Source organism: Molossus molossus, unplaced genomic scaffold (assembly GCF_014108415.1).
Source record: "Molossus molossus isolate mMolMol1 unplaced genomic scaffold, mMolMol1.p scaffold_m16_p_17, whole genome shotgun sequence".
Taxonomy (NCBI): Eukaryota; Metazoa; Chordata; class Mammalia; order Chiroptera; family Molossidae; genus Molossus; species Molossus molossus.
In genome coordinates, this window is record NW_023425352.1 from 18,080,854 (window position 1) to 18,097,542 (window position 16,689).

At 44.1% G+C, this 16,689-nt stretch overlaps 1 protein-coding gene across 6 annotated transcripts in view; it reads left to right on the forward strand.

Annotated features, from left to right (window-relative positions):
* Positions 1-16,689, forward strand: part of SORCS1 (sortilin related VPS10 domain containing receptor 1) — a 474,859-nt gene that overhangs the window by 239,205 nt on the left and 218,965 nt on the right. For all 6 annotated transcript variants that reach the window (XM_036264900.1, XM_036264895.1, XM_036264899.1 and 3 more), the window contains exon 3: positions 13,232-13,331. In XM_036264900.1, coding sequence (XP_036120793.1) covers positions 13,232-13,331 — 100 coding nt within the window. The remainder of the gene's footprint in view (positions 1-13,231; positions 13,332-16,689) is intronic.

Consider the following 16,689-nt stretch of genomic DNA (forward strand, 5'->3'; position numbering starts at 1 on the left):
AAACCTCTAGGTTTGTTTTGTTATGGAGAAGCAGCAACTTTTTCATACAGTGTTGCATTGCATTCTTAGAATATTGATTGTAAGATGGCTACACTTGATTAAGTTTCTTTCTCTGATGATGAAGGTCCGTTTCATAGTTGATCACCTGTAATTCCAAGAAATGTCATAGCACAGGAATCAGAAAACCTTAGGTTCTCTTTTCACTTGGGCACCAACTAAGGCTTGAGTACTATCCTCTGAGTTCCAGCCTCTTCATGTGCAGAATCATGTGGTTGCACTTGTTCTAGTCTGTGGAAACTGCTTTACTGATCCCACGAGGGTACGTGAAACTGTTAACGAGTTACTAAAGGGGGAATCAGGATGCGCGCAGGGGTGGGTTGGGGTGGAGGACAGGTGTTTCAATGAGATATCTGTTTAATATATAATTAGGCTGGGGCTTAAACTCTCCCACTGACTTTTTTTCTTTTATTGAACCTAGATGAGATCATCTAAGACCTTACTGAAGCTCTAACATTCTAGAATGTTTACCTGTCTTCAAAATAACAAGTAGGGACCAAACATTTTTAAAAGCTGCAATTTACAGATCTTGTTTCATAGAAATGTACACATGGAACCAATATGATCCTATTAAACAATGTCACCCCGATAAATTTAAAAATAAACAAAATTTGTAAAAGCTGATATTTTAAGACATTGTAAGGATGTGCATTAATGAACACACCGTGGTTTCTGACCAGGTTCAATCACTTCTCCCTCAAAGATGCTAAGTAGAAAGCAGACAGGATGTACCAGGCTGAGAGCATATACCTCCATCCTGACACTCTGACCCCTGGTTGTCTCCTGCAATTTCAGATCTCTAAGCCCAACATCTCAGACGTGTGTTGTTGGGCTGTCAGTGTAGAATTTCCCTAGAACCCTGCCTGCTAGAGAAATGCTCGAATGTCACAGCCACGGCTGGAGATCAGCTGCTCCATTCCTGTCTGATGACAGACGAGGAGGTAATTCACTCATTTTCCACTTCACTTTTACCAAACCCAAGGCAGCAAATGCGCAGTTATGCACCATCATGGGAAACCGAAGCTCCCACCATCTACGGGAGAAAACGTAACGCGATGACATGACCCTCACAGAACAATGTTTACATTTTAGAATAAGTGGATCATGTTTATCTCTGGGAATCAAGTACATGCTGCTGTCACCACTAAATGTTTAGTTGCTTTGGCTTCCAGAATGCATGTGTAATTTTCACTTGTGGGTTCTGATCGAAGGGCGTGGAGGACCAAGTAGCACTGGCTTCATTTGATAAGTGTGTTATTTGTTTTTGCACATTGCCAGGCAAGACATTCCCAGGCTCCATTAGCCAACCAGAGTGCCGTGAGAGAGGAGACATAGCAGTGAGCAATCGCAGCTGGAATTCATTTTCTGACAGGGGTTCCGACGCAAGGGGGATGCGTGTGCCATTGCAGCTCCGGGACAGGGCGTTCTTCACACCGAGGCCTGGGACTTGGGAGAGACAACATAAAGAACTGTTGAATGGGCCCTGGCCGGTTTGGCTCAGCGGTTGGAGCATCAGCCTGCAGTCCTGAGAGACCCGGGTTCGGTTCCCGCTAAGGGCACGTACCTTGGTTGCAGTTTGTCCCCGGCCCTGGTGGGTCGTGAGGGTGGCAGCCACTTGGTGTGTTCCTTTCACATTGATGTTTCTCTCTCTCTATCTGTTCCTCTCTCTCCCTCCCACTCTACCTGAACGAAAAATGGAAAAATGTCCTTGGGTAAGGATAAAAAAAAAAAAATAACTGTTGAATGGATGAATGGACCATCTCACTCTATCGCCACACTGTATTTCCTAGTAATCAGATTAGCTTCATAGAGACTACGCATTATGCCTGGTTTTGTACCCTAGCACCACCGCTACCTTTGGAGTCTTGGTTCATTAGATGCTTGAGCTAAGGATTTTCTTTCAAATAGAAAACTGACTTTACGATGATAACTGGCAGGTGCTATGACCTGGCAGATACCCCTTGTTTGGGAGGCAGGGTAGCTAAGTTCTGGGCACTGCATTAGAAAAATTTCATTTATTTCCAGACAAACCAGTCTATATTTCTGCAAAGACAACAACGCTTAATGTCTGAGCCCTCTTGTCTCTGTATTAGGCGTGGTGGCTTCAGAAACCAGCTGCCTAGGTTTGAATCCAGGCCCTGCTCTTATCGTTGTGTGGCATTGGGCACGTTGGTCATCCTTTGTACGTCTTGATCTCTAGATCTGGAAAATGTGGATCATATCAGTACTTAACTCAGAGGTGTTCTGAGAAGTAAATGAGGTAATCCTTGTAAAGTGCTTGTCAGCCAGAGTATGGTATGTTTGGAGCACTCAATAATGTTCACTATGATGATTCATAGACTATTTAACACAGTTGGATGTGAGTGTAGAGAATGCAGCCGATTCATGGGTGACCTCAGCATGAAGAGAGAGGTAATGGGCCAGAAATGTCTGGGGATTAGGTTCATAGTAAAAGACAGAACCCTTTATATAGCTGAACAAACAATCCCACCTTTTTAAAATGTATCTTCACCCACATAAATGATAAATGCATAGTATGTTTCCCATTGCTATATTTATATGTAATATTTTAATAAATTAATGCATAATACATTGGACAAAAACATTTGTATGAGTTCTTCCTAAGCCCCTAATTTCTCTGATATTTGTGCTGTAATTGACCGTCTGGCGCACACTCGGCGGGGATCCCCGAAGTGTTCTTGCTTCCTCACTCTCCAAAAAGAAATGCAAAAATCACACATAAAATTTCTCAAATTATATTTTCTGATAACAGAGGAGAACATTTCAGAGTGGGGAGTTCAATCAGCAGCATTGTTTGAGCAGTGTTTGGATGGGAAGGAGAAGCTACAGTGGTGGGGAGGGACAGAAGGGTGGTGGGGATGCACCTGCTCACTAGTAGAAGGCCGGCAGGTGGGGACATCAGATCCATTTAAGGGTGATACGTGGCGGAGGATAAGAAGCCTGCAGGAGAGGTTCAGATAAGGGTTGTAAAGGAGAGAGTCATCCCATTGAACAGAGGGATGTGAGTAAGATCGGTGAAGGACAGGACACCTACGTCCAGCCTTGAAATAGACAGATGGGTTTTGATGGGCAGAAACAAGGTGGAAAGGATCACTGTGAACTCATCCCGCCTTTGGGGAACATACTCCATTAGCACAGAAAACTCTGAACATCAACAGTTTCAATGTCGAGGTGTCTGGGATGTCGTGGAAGAAAGAAAAAAGACGACTGGTCCCCTGGCATTGTCAGGCACCGCTGAGAACGTGACTGTGGAATAGAATCTCGAAAGATGAGAAGCAGTATGTGCCCGGCCTCCAGTACCAGCATGTCTGTCTAGCAGGTGGTACTGTGTTTGCAGAGAAACAGGAGCATGAGAGGCTGCATCTGTGAGAAAGAACAAGTAATTTTACCTGTGCTGCTGGAACACAGGTGAGTGCTGGACACCACAGGTGGTCGGGCCTGCCCCAGTGTGGAGCTGGAGTGGAGTGGAAGGGTTGAATGAGAGACACTGGAGACAGACAGGCGCAGGCGCACGTGTGTGTGTGTGTGTGTGTGTGTGTGTGTGTGTGTAAGAATTCTCCTCCTGCCCTGGCCGGTTTGGCTCAGTGGTTGGAGCGCCGTCCTGCGGACCAGAGAGTCCCGGATTTGGTTCCCGCTAGGGGCATGTACCAAAAAAACCTATGCCTGTTCCCCCCAAAAAAACTGAAGACCTCTGCTTAAATAGCTTTCCCTTTCTTAAGCAAAAGAGTCAGAGATCCAGTTATCAGTGCCAACCAGTTTTGGTTATTTTTATGCTCAACGATGAACTGGAAGGTATTTCAGAGGTAAAGGTAACCCCCGTCTTGAATGTCATCATTATTGTAGACCTCCAGTTTTATCCACAGCAGGAATAGACGGCATGTGTGTGGCGTACTGTATTGCCTCCTTTTCCCAGGAGAAATAGCACACATCACAATCAGATACATTGTTTCTTATCTCAACTGCGCCCCACCCCTGCAAACACCACCTCGGCGTGGTGAGCCGAGGAAGAGAAGGACCACAGAAAGATGAGGGCATCCTCACAGCGTGTGAACCCGCAGCTACCCACCCATGTCTTACATGGAAAAACTCAATCCTTTTCATGTCAAATTAATTTCCAAATTCTGTGACATATGGCAGAGTGGAGGCATCTTTGTATCCATTGGACATGCCCTGCCCCCTAGTCCCACTGCTTAACCTCCTTCTCTCTAGTTCTGCAAGTTAACCTGAAAAGTTCAGGGAATCCAGGACACAGGGAAGCTTATGCAGCTAGGGCTGCACCGTAATGTCTCATCAGCACGTTTAAACTGTGTGTTTAGGCTGCCGGGCAAACGTACTCAGGGCAGATCCTTTGCAAGCAGGAGACAGTTCCCTTCAGCTCCCTGTCATCTCTGGATGTCGATTGCCTCTTCCAGTCTCCAGGTATGACAAACGGATCTGGAGATCTTTGCTTGACGGTGGGTAGACTAATGGAATCCGCTGATTGTATTTAAAATGTGCAGGGGTTTGTTGTAACACGGGGATAGAAACATCAGTTGCACTGACAGGTTACAAAAATATGTGAATGAACGATAATGAAGTTATTTAAATGTTGACTCACTCACAAACATTTTGCAAACCCTAAATTATTCTCGCCGCCTTAACCGCACGCATCCTCTGTTACCGAGGAGCGGCGTCTGCGAAGCAGCCCGTGTGCCTTTGGCTCTGGAAGCTATTTTTATGCCGCCAAGTGCACGAGGAGCAATGAAAGTGGTCATTCCTAATGGTTTTAGGAAAGAAGCAAAGCCCAGAAGCCGCAGCTGTGCGACGTAGAGGCGAACTGGGTTCTGATTTGAGGGCACCTCCTGGGGTGGATTTGAGTACTGCCCTGGTGCTTTGGTCCCGAGCTCCCCCATAGCTTGAGTCTTTGTTTTGTGACCTTGGCGATGTGGCTGGATGTGTCTGGGGTACAGCATCTTTCCTTTCTGAGGCCTAAAGGTGGAGGAGGAGCTCAGGTCATGTGGGTACGTTCTGAAGCCTTTTGAAGAAGTCGCCTGGCTCATCCTTGGTTCGGAGACCGTGCCCATTAGGCACCATGCATTCATTTCCCCTCTGTGAGCGAAGGCACCTGCGACGTGCCGGCCCTGCCCTGGAGCCTGGGGGTTCAGGCTGAGCAATGATACAGTTATCGCTCTTGGGGCACTGGGGGTAGTCAGGGAATGGATGTCAGGCAGAGGTTTCTTGATGAAAAAGTGGAGGAGTGTGGGCCTGCCCACCACCCTCACCCCACATCGCCCCACGCAGGCGACTGTCTGCTAACAGCAGGGATGGCCGTAGCCCTTGCCAGACCGCGGGGGCTCCTCCTTGACTTAGCGGAAATCCGGCGGCCACACCAGAAGAGCAACAGGACGTCTGCGAGCTGTCCAGAACTGAACTGCGAGGATTCGCGGCGTCCGGGTGCTGCTCTGAGAGCTAGGCAGCCGGCCGTAGGCAGGACGGCACCATTCCTGCTCCCGTGCAGCTTACAGGCTGGTAGGGGAAGGAGATGACAGATAAGTAGAGGCAGCAGATGGGGGTAAATACACTCAGAGAAATGGAAGTGTGCCGGGGGAGGGGCAGGTGGCTGGGTCTTACAGCATGGCCTTGTCCAGAGGGAGGGAGGGGCCATCTGCTGGGGTCTCTGTTGTCCAGAAGGGAGGGAGGGGCCATCTGCTGGGGTCTCTGTTGTCCAGAAGGGAGGGAGGGGCCATCTGCTGGGGTCTCTGGGGAAAGATCTTTGGAAGGACAGGGCGTAGCAAGACTAGGGTGGGCAGGGGCAGGGATCAGGCAGAAAAAAGGAGAGGGAGTAAGGGTTGGGCATCTACAGCTATCATATTGCAAACCTCTTGGGTACAGAAGTAAATGTGAAATGGCAGATCTGCAGCTTATTCGTGGAGGGATCCAGGGCGCTGATTGGTCCCTCAGTGAGTGAGTGTGACTTCAGGCTCCCTTCCTCGATGGCATGTGGATAACATGACACACCATCACATCGTTAAGAGGTTGACCCACTCCCTTTGACAGTATTTCTGGTCATCCCGGGCGCCAGGGTGGACCAGATCAATGACATGCTTTCTCTTCTTCGATGGTGGTGAGAGTTTCTGCATATACTTTCCTTAAAATTGATTCTCCCTGGCAGGCCCTCGGTCCTTTTACCTGATGTGAGGAAAAGGCAGGTTTTGAGCTGCACCATGTTGGACTTCGAGCAGTTTCAGTTCCTGTGTCTTTTACTAAGAAATGCAAGACTAGATTTTGTAAATACATCCTCTGTACCTCTTGTAGCTTTTGAGAGCAGCAGTGGACCGTGGGCTAAAGAGGCAGCAACTTCCAGGTTCTGTGGCCTGGAGGAGGCTGGATATACTTCTGGGTTCTCCTTATCTGTACATGGGGTTGATATCAATATTCATTTCATAGGAATCTGCATGTGAAGTGCTTAGATCACTTCCAATTTTATTATCTGTTAGGTCTGCAGCGTAATGGTCTATTAGGCAATGGCATCCCGGCACATTTATTATAGAAGCAGTGTGTGAAATCTTAACTCTTAAACTTCAGTTCTTACCCTTCCCTCTCTAATCCCAGTCCCACACAAAACTAACACACGTCTTTTAAAAATGAAAAAATGATGCCCTGGCTGGTTTGGCTCAGCAGTTAGAGTGTCAGCCCTCAGACCAAAGAGTCCTAGTTTGATTCTGGTCAAAGGCAGGTACCTTGGTTGCGGTTTGGCCCACACCCTGGTCTGGGTCATGCAGGAGGCAACCAATCGATGTATCTCCCTCACATCGATGATGTTTCTCTCTCTCAATATCTCTCTCTCTCCCCCTCTCTTCCTCCTTCCCTCCCTCCTGCTCTATCTGAAGATAAATGGAAAAATATCCTCAAATGAGGATTAATATATGTGTGTGTGTGTGTGTGTGTGTGTGTGTGTATGTATATATATATGAAAAATGATAAAAGGAAAAAATAAGACAGTCTAAGTTCGGTTGCATTTAAAAATGGTAATAGCTTCACAAATAGCTTCTGTTCTCAGCCAACTAAATCTCAGTCATTTTCAGTGGTTGAGGTTTTCCTTGAGGGTTCATGTTATGGATTTTAGTAAGTGTTAGGCAAAGAATAAAAAAAAAAATCAAGATAAAAGTGGCGATAACATGGATCACAGAAGCTGCCATTTATTGAGTGTTTATTGTATGCCAGTCATTGTTGCTTGTCTTGTTTTATGGTCTCATTTCGTTCACAAATGATTCTGTGCTTGCTTATTCTCTCATTTGATGGTGTGAGATCATAGCAGGGGAATCCAGTCCCACATTCTGCTCCTGCTGCTCCTGGTGGAAAGGAGTCATGCCCGGTATTGATCCCTTCGGTGTGATGGGAGACGGTGCTATCTCAGCACGATCATACCCTCTCAGAGGGCAGGTGCCGTGTCTTTACCATGGTTCCTACACCCCTCGGAGCAACCGATTTTAACTCGATGCATAGAACTGAATAAAGACATGCTTTCAAATTTTCTAAAAGTCACTATTAAAAATATGTTTGTAAAAAGGGTAAAGTAGGGATTAAGTTTCAAAAGCGAAAATATCCCAGCTCTGATTTAATCACTTGCATATTTATTTTCCTGGAATGCTTATTTTATTTATTTGTTTGTTTAGTTATTTATCTGTTTATTTATTTATGTTACAGATGTTTCTCCTTGTTTCCCCATTGACACCCTCCTCCCAATCCCATCTCCCCTGCCCCCCCCCCGCATTATTGTCTGTGTCCTTGTTTACATATACATGCATATAAGCTCTGTGATTTATCTCTTCCCTACCCCCCACATCCATCTCTTCTGAGGTTTGTCAGTCTGTACCCCACTTCCATGTCTCTGGGTCTATTTTGTGCCTCAGCTTGTTTTGTTCATTATATTCCACAAATTAGTGAGATAATGTGATATTTGTCTTTCTCTGATTGGCTTTTTTTGCTTAGGATAATACTCTCCAGGTTCTTCTATATCGTCTCAAAGGATAAGAGATCTTTCTTTCTTACCGCTGCATAGTATTCCATTGTGTATATGTACCATAGGTTTTATTTTTATCCACTCATCTATTGATGAACACTTGGGCTGTTTCCAGATCTTAGCGATCATAAATAGTGCTGCTATGAACATAGGGGTATGACGACCCATGGAATGCTTATTTTTTAACATTTTTGTTTTTCTAGTACAACATAGGTATTGACAGGTGTTCTGTTTTTCTGTAGACCTGTAAACAAAACCTGAAAAAAAATGCTTCCTTTGGAATGTTTTTATTTATTTCTTAATTTTTTTCTTTATGAATTTTAGAGAGAAAGGAAGGGAGAGGAGGAGAGAGAAACATCGATGAGAGAGAACATTGATTGGCCACCTCCTGTATGCCTCCCACTGGGGATTTGGCTCACAACCTGGGTGTGTGCCCTGACCGGGAATCTAACCGGCGACCTCCTGGTGCATGGGTCAGTGCTCATCCACTGAGCCACACTTGCCGGGCTGGAATGTTTTTAAAAATGGTACAAATTGAGAATTCAAAGCTACTTATATTGTATCTTAAATATGTCTGTGTCTTTGTATGATACATAATTTTTAAATATTGTTCCCTTGGTTGTTGTTTTTTGCCTTTACAACAATAATCACTTTATGGTTAGCATAGGTTGGCCTTTCTGTTTGCAATTTTGTTTTATATAATTTTATTGTTCCCCTTTTCTTGTAAAACCAAGATCCATAATCTTTCTTTTCCTTTATTAAAATATATGTGTGTGTGTATGTGTGTGTGTGTGTGTGTGTGTGTATATATATATATATATATTTGATATTGTGTTCCCCAAAGTATGTTGTTCAGAACACGTATCTCATTACATAACCCTCAAGAATGATCTTATAATCAAATACCTTTGGGAAATGCTATGACATATGCACTAAAGAGGGTCACAGTATTAATTAGAATAATATCAGTTATGTACATATATGAGAATAATGAAATTTATTAGTTCTGAAGTAAAGGAACATTAACTCTTGTTTCATCAAGAATTTCCTAACATTCTTTTTTTATCTTGGATAATACTTCCCTGTCCCCCTCCCTAGGGATACTTAGAATACTCAACCGCAGTACTTTGGCTCGCCAGCCAGCCTGCTGCTCCCTGTCTGTCTCCTCTGCTGGTTCAGAGCCCACATCCCCGGGAGACCGCAGTTCCCACAGACCGTGCAAGATAACCGGAAGCATCTGTTAGCTGTGAAGGGGGTTTGCAGATGGGCATGGGAGTTGCCTCTCAGGGTGCAGTGCCGCCTCCAAGGGCACTGTCTTCTTCACTGGGATTGGCTGAGGCACCGACTAATGAGAACAGGGCTCCTCTTAGTGTTGGAGCAAGTTCCTTGAGGACCTCTGCGGTGCCAGCCCCCAGTCCTTTGACTGCCGGACTGTCAGGAGATCAAGGAAGACCCAGGGAAGACGCCATGTGGTGAGGTTGGCACAAGTTCTACTCAGACAACTTGCTGCAGTAAATATTTACCAGCTGGTTTGCAAGTGTTGGCATTCCTGTACCAGTGTACCCGTGTATCCCAGCTGATTGTTAGTTTATCCACGGCACATGCCGACACTCCAGTTCTAGCTTTATGGGACAGCCTTGGGCAGCTGCGAGTCTGTGACATTCTGGGTTGTGGAAAGGCATCGTCTTTTCTCCTACTGTCTGTTGGTTATTACGGTGCCATAATGTTTAAACATGTAGCTTTGCTGGAACTGAGAATTACAATTTTTATTTTACTTTTGAGGTTTGAACATTCAAGGGGCAAGAGATAGCACAAAAAGACACGAAAGATACTGTGAAGGATCTAGATGACCTGCCAGAGCTGGGGAGTACTTCTGCTGCCCAGGGCCATTTGGAGATACATATATATATATATATACACACGTGTGTGTGTGTGTGTGTGTGTGTGTGTGTGTGTGTATGTATGTATATATATAAAACATTATTTGCTGGCCATACAAAATGATCAACTAAAACTTAGCCTGCTACACTTGGTCAAGCTAATTTGGTGAGGCGTGTGATGTTGGCTAGTATTGACTCCATGGGCCTTACACAGGCCGCAGGCCGGACATTCCCCACCCCTGTAAGAGGAAAGCCTCCAATAACATAGCATAAGATCTTTGAAAAAAATGTTGCTAATGTACATCTGAGCTAGTTCCTCCATTATCTTGTCACATTGAGATTTCAATTAAATACACACACACAAACACACACACAAATGAGGATGATTTCATACAGAATCCTTATAGAACAATCCTTATTTGTCCTTGTATTTTGTAGTGTAAAAATATTCATTGAGCCCTGGCCGGTTTGGCTCAGCGGTTAGAGCATCAGCCTGCGGTCCAGAGAGACCCAGGTTCGGTTCCTGCTAAGGGCACGTACTACCTCGGTTGCAGTTTGTCCCCGGCCCTGGTTGGTTGTGCAAGTGGCAAACACTCAGTGTGTTCCTTTCACGTCGATGTTTCTCTGTCTCTCCGTCCCACTCTATCTGAACAAAAAATGGAAAAAATGTCCTTGGGTGAGGATAAAATACAAGGACATTGAGTAGCTCAGAGGTCAGGTTGATAGAAATGACGAAAACTAATCATCACCTCTCTATGGACGGGTCCCTACTTCTCTAGCCTCCTTTCCCATTCGCCCCCATTCGGAAAAGTGAACATTTCTTCATCTCCAACAGAGTCCTACTAATTTCCCCATCGCTGGTCAAAAGTTATTAATGTAACAGTATTTGCACATTTCATCCTCCTCATCCCACCACTCCCATGTAGATTTTGCATCTAGTTGTTTGTTCTTGATTCATAAGTATTGTTCAGAACAATGAATAGAAAAAGCTATCCAAGAAAAGGAGCTAGAGAAAAGCTAGTAACATTTCTGAGACAGATAAGTCTTAATAAGAAGAGAAAGTTCTCCTTTTACTCACCTTTCAACCTTCTCACTTACACGAGTAAGGCCAGGGTCACAGTGGTGGGGGTGCAGGGGGAGAGCCAAGCACCAAGACTGCGCTGAGTTATGTAATAAATCTCAGATATTTCTTAGAGAGTAGGAAGAAATTTCACATCAGCATGAGTTTGAGGAGAAATAAAAGATGAATGTGGTCCATAAATGAGATCTCCTATGAAAGAGCTTAGAATGCTCTTCAAACGGTGCAGAAGAAAGCAGGTTATATCTTTGGTTTACACAAAGTGCCTTCTAGTTTACGGTGTTCTTACCACTTCCCTTTTCTAAAGTCTTACCTATTTTCCAGTTTCAAGATCCATAGTTCTTCCAAAAACTTGTGCATAATACCCCAGTCTTCCATGATTTGAAGTATCATCTAAATCTATGAATTATGGACTATTTGTAATATATACAGATATAGTACATATTATATAACAATGTATCATTGTAAGAATGCAATATTATTTAAAATGTTTATGGGTAATATATATAACTTTTAGGGTGAAAATACCCCAGATCATCAGCCAGAATAAATTCTTATTTCTTGAATTCCGGATTTACATGTTACACAGCTTTCTTTTCTTTCTTTCTTTTTTTTTAACCTCACCTGAGGACATTTTTGCATTTATCTTCAGATAGAGCAGGAGGGAGAAAGGGAGGAAGAGAGAGAGAAACAGATGTGATAGAGACACATCGACTGGTTGCCACCCACACGACCCCAACCGGGGCTGGGGACAAACTGCAACCGAGGTACATGTCCTTAGTGGGAACCAAACCCTGGTCTCTCTGGTCCACAGGCCAATGCTCAACCGCTGAGCCAAACTGGCCAGGGCTGTTACACAGCTTTCATAGTGCAGTGTGTGGTCTGGAGTGGGTCCTTAATGCACGGTGATGAGATTGTTATCACGAACTTCTTCTATTTAGTCTTTCTGGCCTATAGGAATTTGTATTTTTTATAATACTAGAAATGAATTAAAATGATTACATTTTTGTGTTTTTCTAATTAAACCAACTGTATTTTCTAAGCCTTGTTAGTTCTTATCTGTATTGTTGCACTTAACACATTATAACTTTATGTATCTGCCTTTCACGGAAAGCTGTTGGATTCTTGAGAGTAGGAGCCATGTGTTGGATGCTGGTAGGGCCTGGTACATTTCCAGGAGCTCTACAAATAAGTATGAATGGATGATAAATGAATGAATGAATGAACCAATTGTATCGGGAAACTCCTATATGTAAAAAGAAGGCTGAAAGAAACTTTTAGTTATATCTGTTTTCTTTAAATTAAAAAAAGAAAAAAATCTGTGGTATATTAGTGACACAGGGTTAGGGCTAGAATCCCTGGATTCAAATTCCAGCTGTCCATTTATCCGCTCTTTTCTTGGAATAGGCCACATAAGTTCATTCAACTACTTTCTTCAAATACAGATAATATTCTCCACGGCACATAGTGGTAATAATGATCCGATAAGATTAAAATTCTGAAATATGTAATATACTTTCATAGAGAAGGCGACTAAGTCCTATTTATTCAATCTGAATGAATAAGTTATTGACCAATAGCTCGATAAAGATGAAAGAATCTCCACAAAGGTAGGATCGGTGCCGAAAGGTAATGTCCTCTCAGCTCCATGTTTCTTACCACTGGATAAGGCCAGCAAGTAAGAGTGTGAAATTTCACATATTGAGACATTTTCTTACTCTCAAATAATAGGAGAAGACTGAATGACCTTTGAAGGGACTGACCCACCATATACTCTGACTCACGGAAGAAAACACAATCTGTTAATAAATCTGGAGAACCTGCTTTTCCACTGCGCTATAGATAAAGCTTAAGTTTAGAAATGTCAAATCTAAGTAAAATCTCTTTATTCTTTGGTCAATTCAAGGGACACGCTCCTCTCTTAATCTTTTAAAATTAACCACATCCTTTAGGCAACGCGCACATTAAGGAGCTGTAGAGAGATAGAGTTTTAATTTTTACCAATTCAATTTAAATGCAAATGCTAACCACTCACATGATGCTACTGTGTACATAATTAAGCATCATTATGTTCTACATGAATCATTGAGCAACCTCCTGAGAGCCATTCTACTACGTAAAACATACATTAGACTGACAAGCAGCCAAATGACGTATACTTCTGTCCTCACTAATGCTACTTTTGAATTATAGGTCAACCGACTATGGAACAACCTATGAGAAGCTGAATGATAAAGTTGGGTTGAAAACAATTTTAAGCTATCTCTACGTGTGTCCTACCAACAAGCGCAAGGTAAGAAATGGATATTCAGCATGCTACTTATTCATGATGACTTCTGTCTTGGTTGGCTAGCCTCTTCAGCCACATAAAGACCCATTACAGTTAAGCGTTAAGAGCCGTACAGATGAGTTGATGAACGTTAAGGTGGTAGATGCCTGACACATCGTAATTTTCAGATCAGCAGCTGTGACTATAGGAGGGCAGGGGGTAGGTATGTCGTTACCACTTCCGAAAGGCACCTACAGGGAATGAGTCTTGTTAGATGGCTGGTGCTGACTCTCTTATAAGACTTCTGGCCAATCAGTGACAAGAGTCAGAATGAGCCTGGACAAGATAAAAGCCAAGATGGGATTTTCATCTGCTGCCCCCTGCTTTCCCTTGATATGGGGTAAATAGATTAACTGGGATGAAAGCAAATGCATTGTTCTACAGCAGGCTGGATGTTTCATTTCTAAAGTGTACTCAACCTGCATACAGATGCCAGGAGGGAGCTACTATGGAATGGACCGTGAATGGACCGTGTAGATCAGTGGTTCTCAACCTTCCTAATGCCGCGACCCTTTAATACAGTTCCTCGTGTTGTGGTGACCCCCAACCATAAAATTATTTTTGTTGCTACTTCATAACTGTAATTTCGCTACTTTTATGTCTTAGGCGACCCCTGTGAAAGGGTCGTTCCATCCCCAAAAGGGTCGTGACCCAGAGGTTGAGAACCACTGGAGATCATCACAGACCACACCCTAACTGCATAGATGAGAAAACTAAGCTTTAACTAAAGGAAGTGGTTTGCTCCCGTGGCAGAGATGTGGGCACAGTTGGGACTAGAAATCGGGTTTCTTGGTTGGCAGCCATATACATCGTACTGTTCCTGTTACTCTTCCAAGACTGGTGTTAGCTTCTTAGGAAGAAAATGTTTGCTTTTAAAGAAGGACACCCTATTTATTTTTTCCAGGAAGAGAGTGGTGCTACACCCACTGTTTGCTTGTAAAAGCTTGTTGTCAAATTGTGAATTTCGACATAATTTCTAAGTATTGCATGAATTACATGAAGTGACGGCATTCATCAGGAAACAGAAAAGTGGTGTTCATGAATACGCCCTTAGCCCTAGTCTGTAGGATTCTGCACTGATATCTAGGTTCTCATTTCTGATCTGTCAGTGGTGACTGTCAGTGGCCTCGGGTAGGGTCTACACTTTGTTTCTGGACTGTGGGAGGTGGAGGAGAACATCTCTACACAGTTATCTTCAACACTGGCCTGCACATCCAAAGCACTAGGCGGTCCCCAAAGGTACAAGCTCCGGTCCCCCCCCCCCGTTACTCTGGATTAGGGCTCAGGCATCTGTACCTTGAGCAAGCTCCCCAGATGCTTCTGGTATGTATCTAGGATAGAGAACCACTTATACAACATGTACTGTTCCCTCTAAACGTTCCAAGTTCTTCAGTAGGAGCTGCGTAAGTTACCAGTTGCCCACTGACTGGTCTGATGGCTGTAGTGGAAACCCAGCTGAGCTAATGATCAAGTGTACAAGCACGGCGACTTTTTAATCTCTCCAGGCACAGTCATCGGAATTAGAAACGGGATAATTATAGTCCCCACCTCGTGAGGAAACTTGTGAGAAGTATATGAAATAAGTCATTTCAAGTGTTTAGCACAGAACAGTTAAGCTTAGTCAATGTTTTCTCTTCACATTATTCTCCTTTTCTCGCCTTCCTCCTCCTCCTTCTTTATATAATTATGAAAGATAATAGTAGTGATTATCTTCTATAAGTCGCAGTGTTATTAGAACTTTCTATAGTGATGGGGATGTTTCTCTAAGCTGTCCAGTACTGTAGACATGAGCCACATTGGGCTACTGAGTATTTGAAATATGGCTGGTGTGACTGAGAAGCTCTTTGGTCTAAGTATATATTTCATTTAATTTTAATTAATTTAAATGTAAATACCCACATGTGGCTGACGGCCACAGCCTCACACGCACAGTTCAATGATGTCCTTCTTACACATTTTAGAGATCGACCCTGCACATTCTTATTGTCCCCTTACTGGCTGGTTATTGGTCCGCCATCAACAATTACAATCTGCTGTATATAGTCCTAAATTGAGGAGATGAACTTATATCTTCCATTTTTTTTAATGAGCTTTAGTTATGTTTGTTGACTTTGAATTAATCTTGTAATCTCTATTGATTTTTCCTCTAGTTCACATTTTTAGTCACTTTAGTTTAACAATCAACAGACTACAGGCAACACAGGCCACAAGGAGAAACAAAACCAGCATGCCACCCTCAGAGGTCCTGTATCTCCATAAAAGTGGAATATGACCTTTGTAATCGGAAGTCCCCTTGAGAGTGTGTCCACCTGGCAGGTGCCTCTGGGGGAGTCATTTACACGTTCCCGTCTGTAAAGTGATAGACGCCAAGCGAAAGCTTACTAGAAGAGACCTGAGAATCGTCCGAATCTAGTGATAGTCTGTTTTCATGATGCCATTAGACAAGAACATGATTTAAACACAGAAGATGTCACCCTCTGGAAGCGCAGTCTCCTCATTTGCATCTGCGTGTGTGGTGACCTGGGGATTCCACGGTGGTTTGTAGGAGCAGGACCTGGAGAGACTGTGAAGTCCTGACGTGGTCCGGGGCTGGAAGGACAGAATCCAGCCAGGAGCCCTGCCGTCGAGCCTGCTGTGTCAGATCACCAGCAGCACCCCGGCTGCTACTTCATGTAGCGTTAGCCGGAGGACCACAGAGGGGTTTGGCCGTGGGCCTCTTGCTGAACCCAGGACGCGGCCAACCCTACCGCAGAGGCAGAGAAGACACCGCCTGTGCTGGGAGCACCAGTGTCCCTGGGGCAGGGACCCTTCCAGAGCAGCCAGGTCTGGGCTGTTTCACCCACCGTGTTTGTGGGCGGCCGAAGAGGACGGTCTTCACCCCTCTTTTCCTCTCCAGATAAACGAGGCCTTCGGGTCACTTTCTGCGAGGCTGATAGATTTAAGAAATATTGGAGGACGATGAAGGTCTTTACAATGGTGCACAAATCGATACAGTTGACACAGCAGTATATTTGTGTACAGTTTTTCTTCGTGTGAGGTGAATGTATCCCCATGAAATATGTATTTCTTACCCCCAAAGGGACATACTTGGACCAAAGAGATAGTGCCTGCACAGAATTTCAAAGTGTGAATCTATTTCCCCAATCAATGGGAATTTACGTTTATAAAAAGGGAGGGAGTAAGGAGGAGGAGGAGAAGGAGGGAAAGAAGAAGAAAAGAAGGCTCAAGCGGTATTAGTTATGCAGGACAAAGGCAGTCACGTTCCTCCCAGGTCTCCCAGGTCTCCCAGGACTTCTACCCCCGGCCAGGGAAAGGGCAGGGT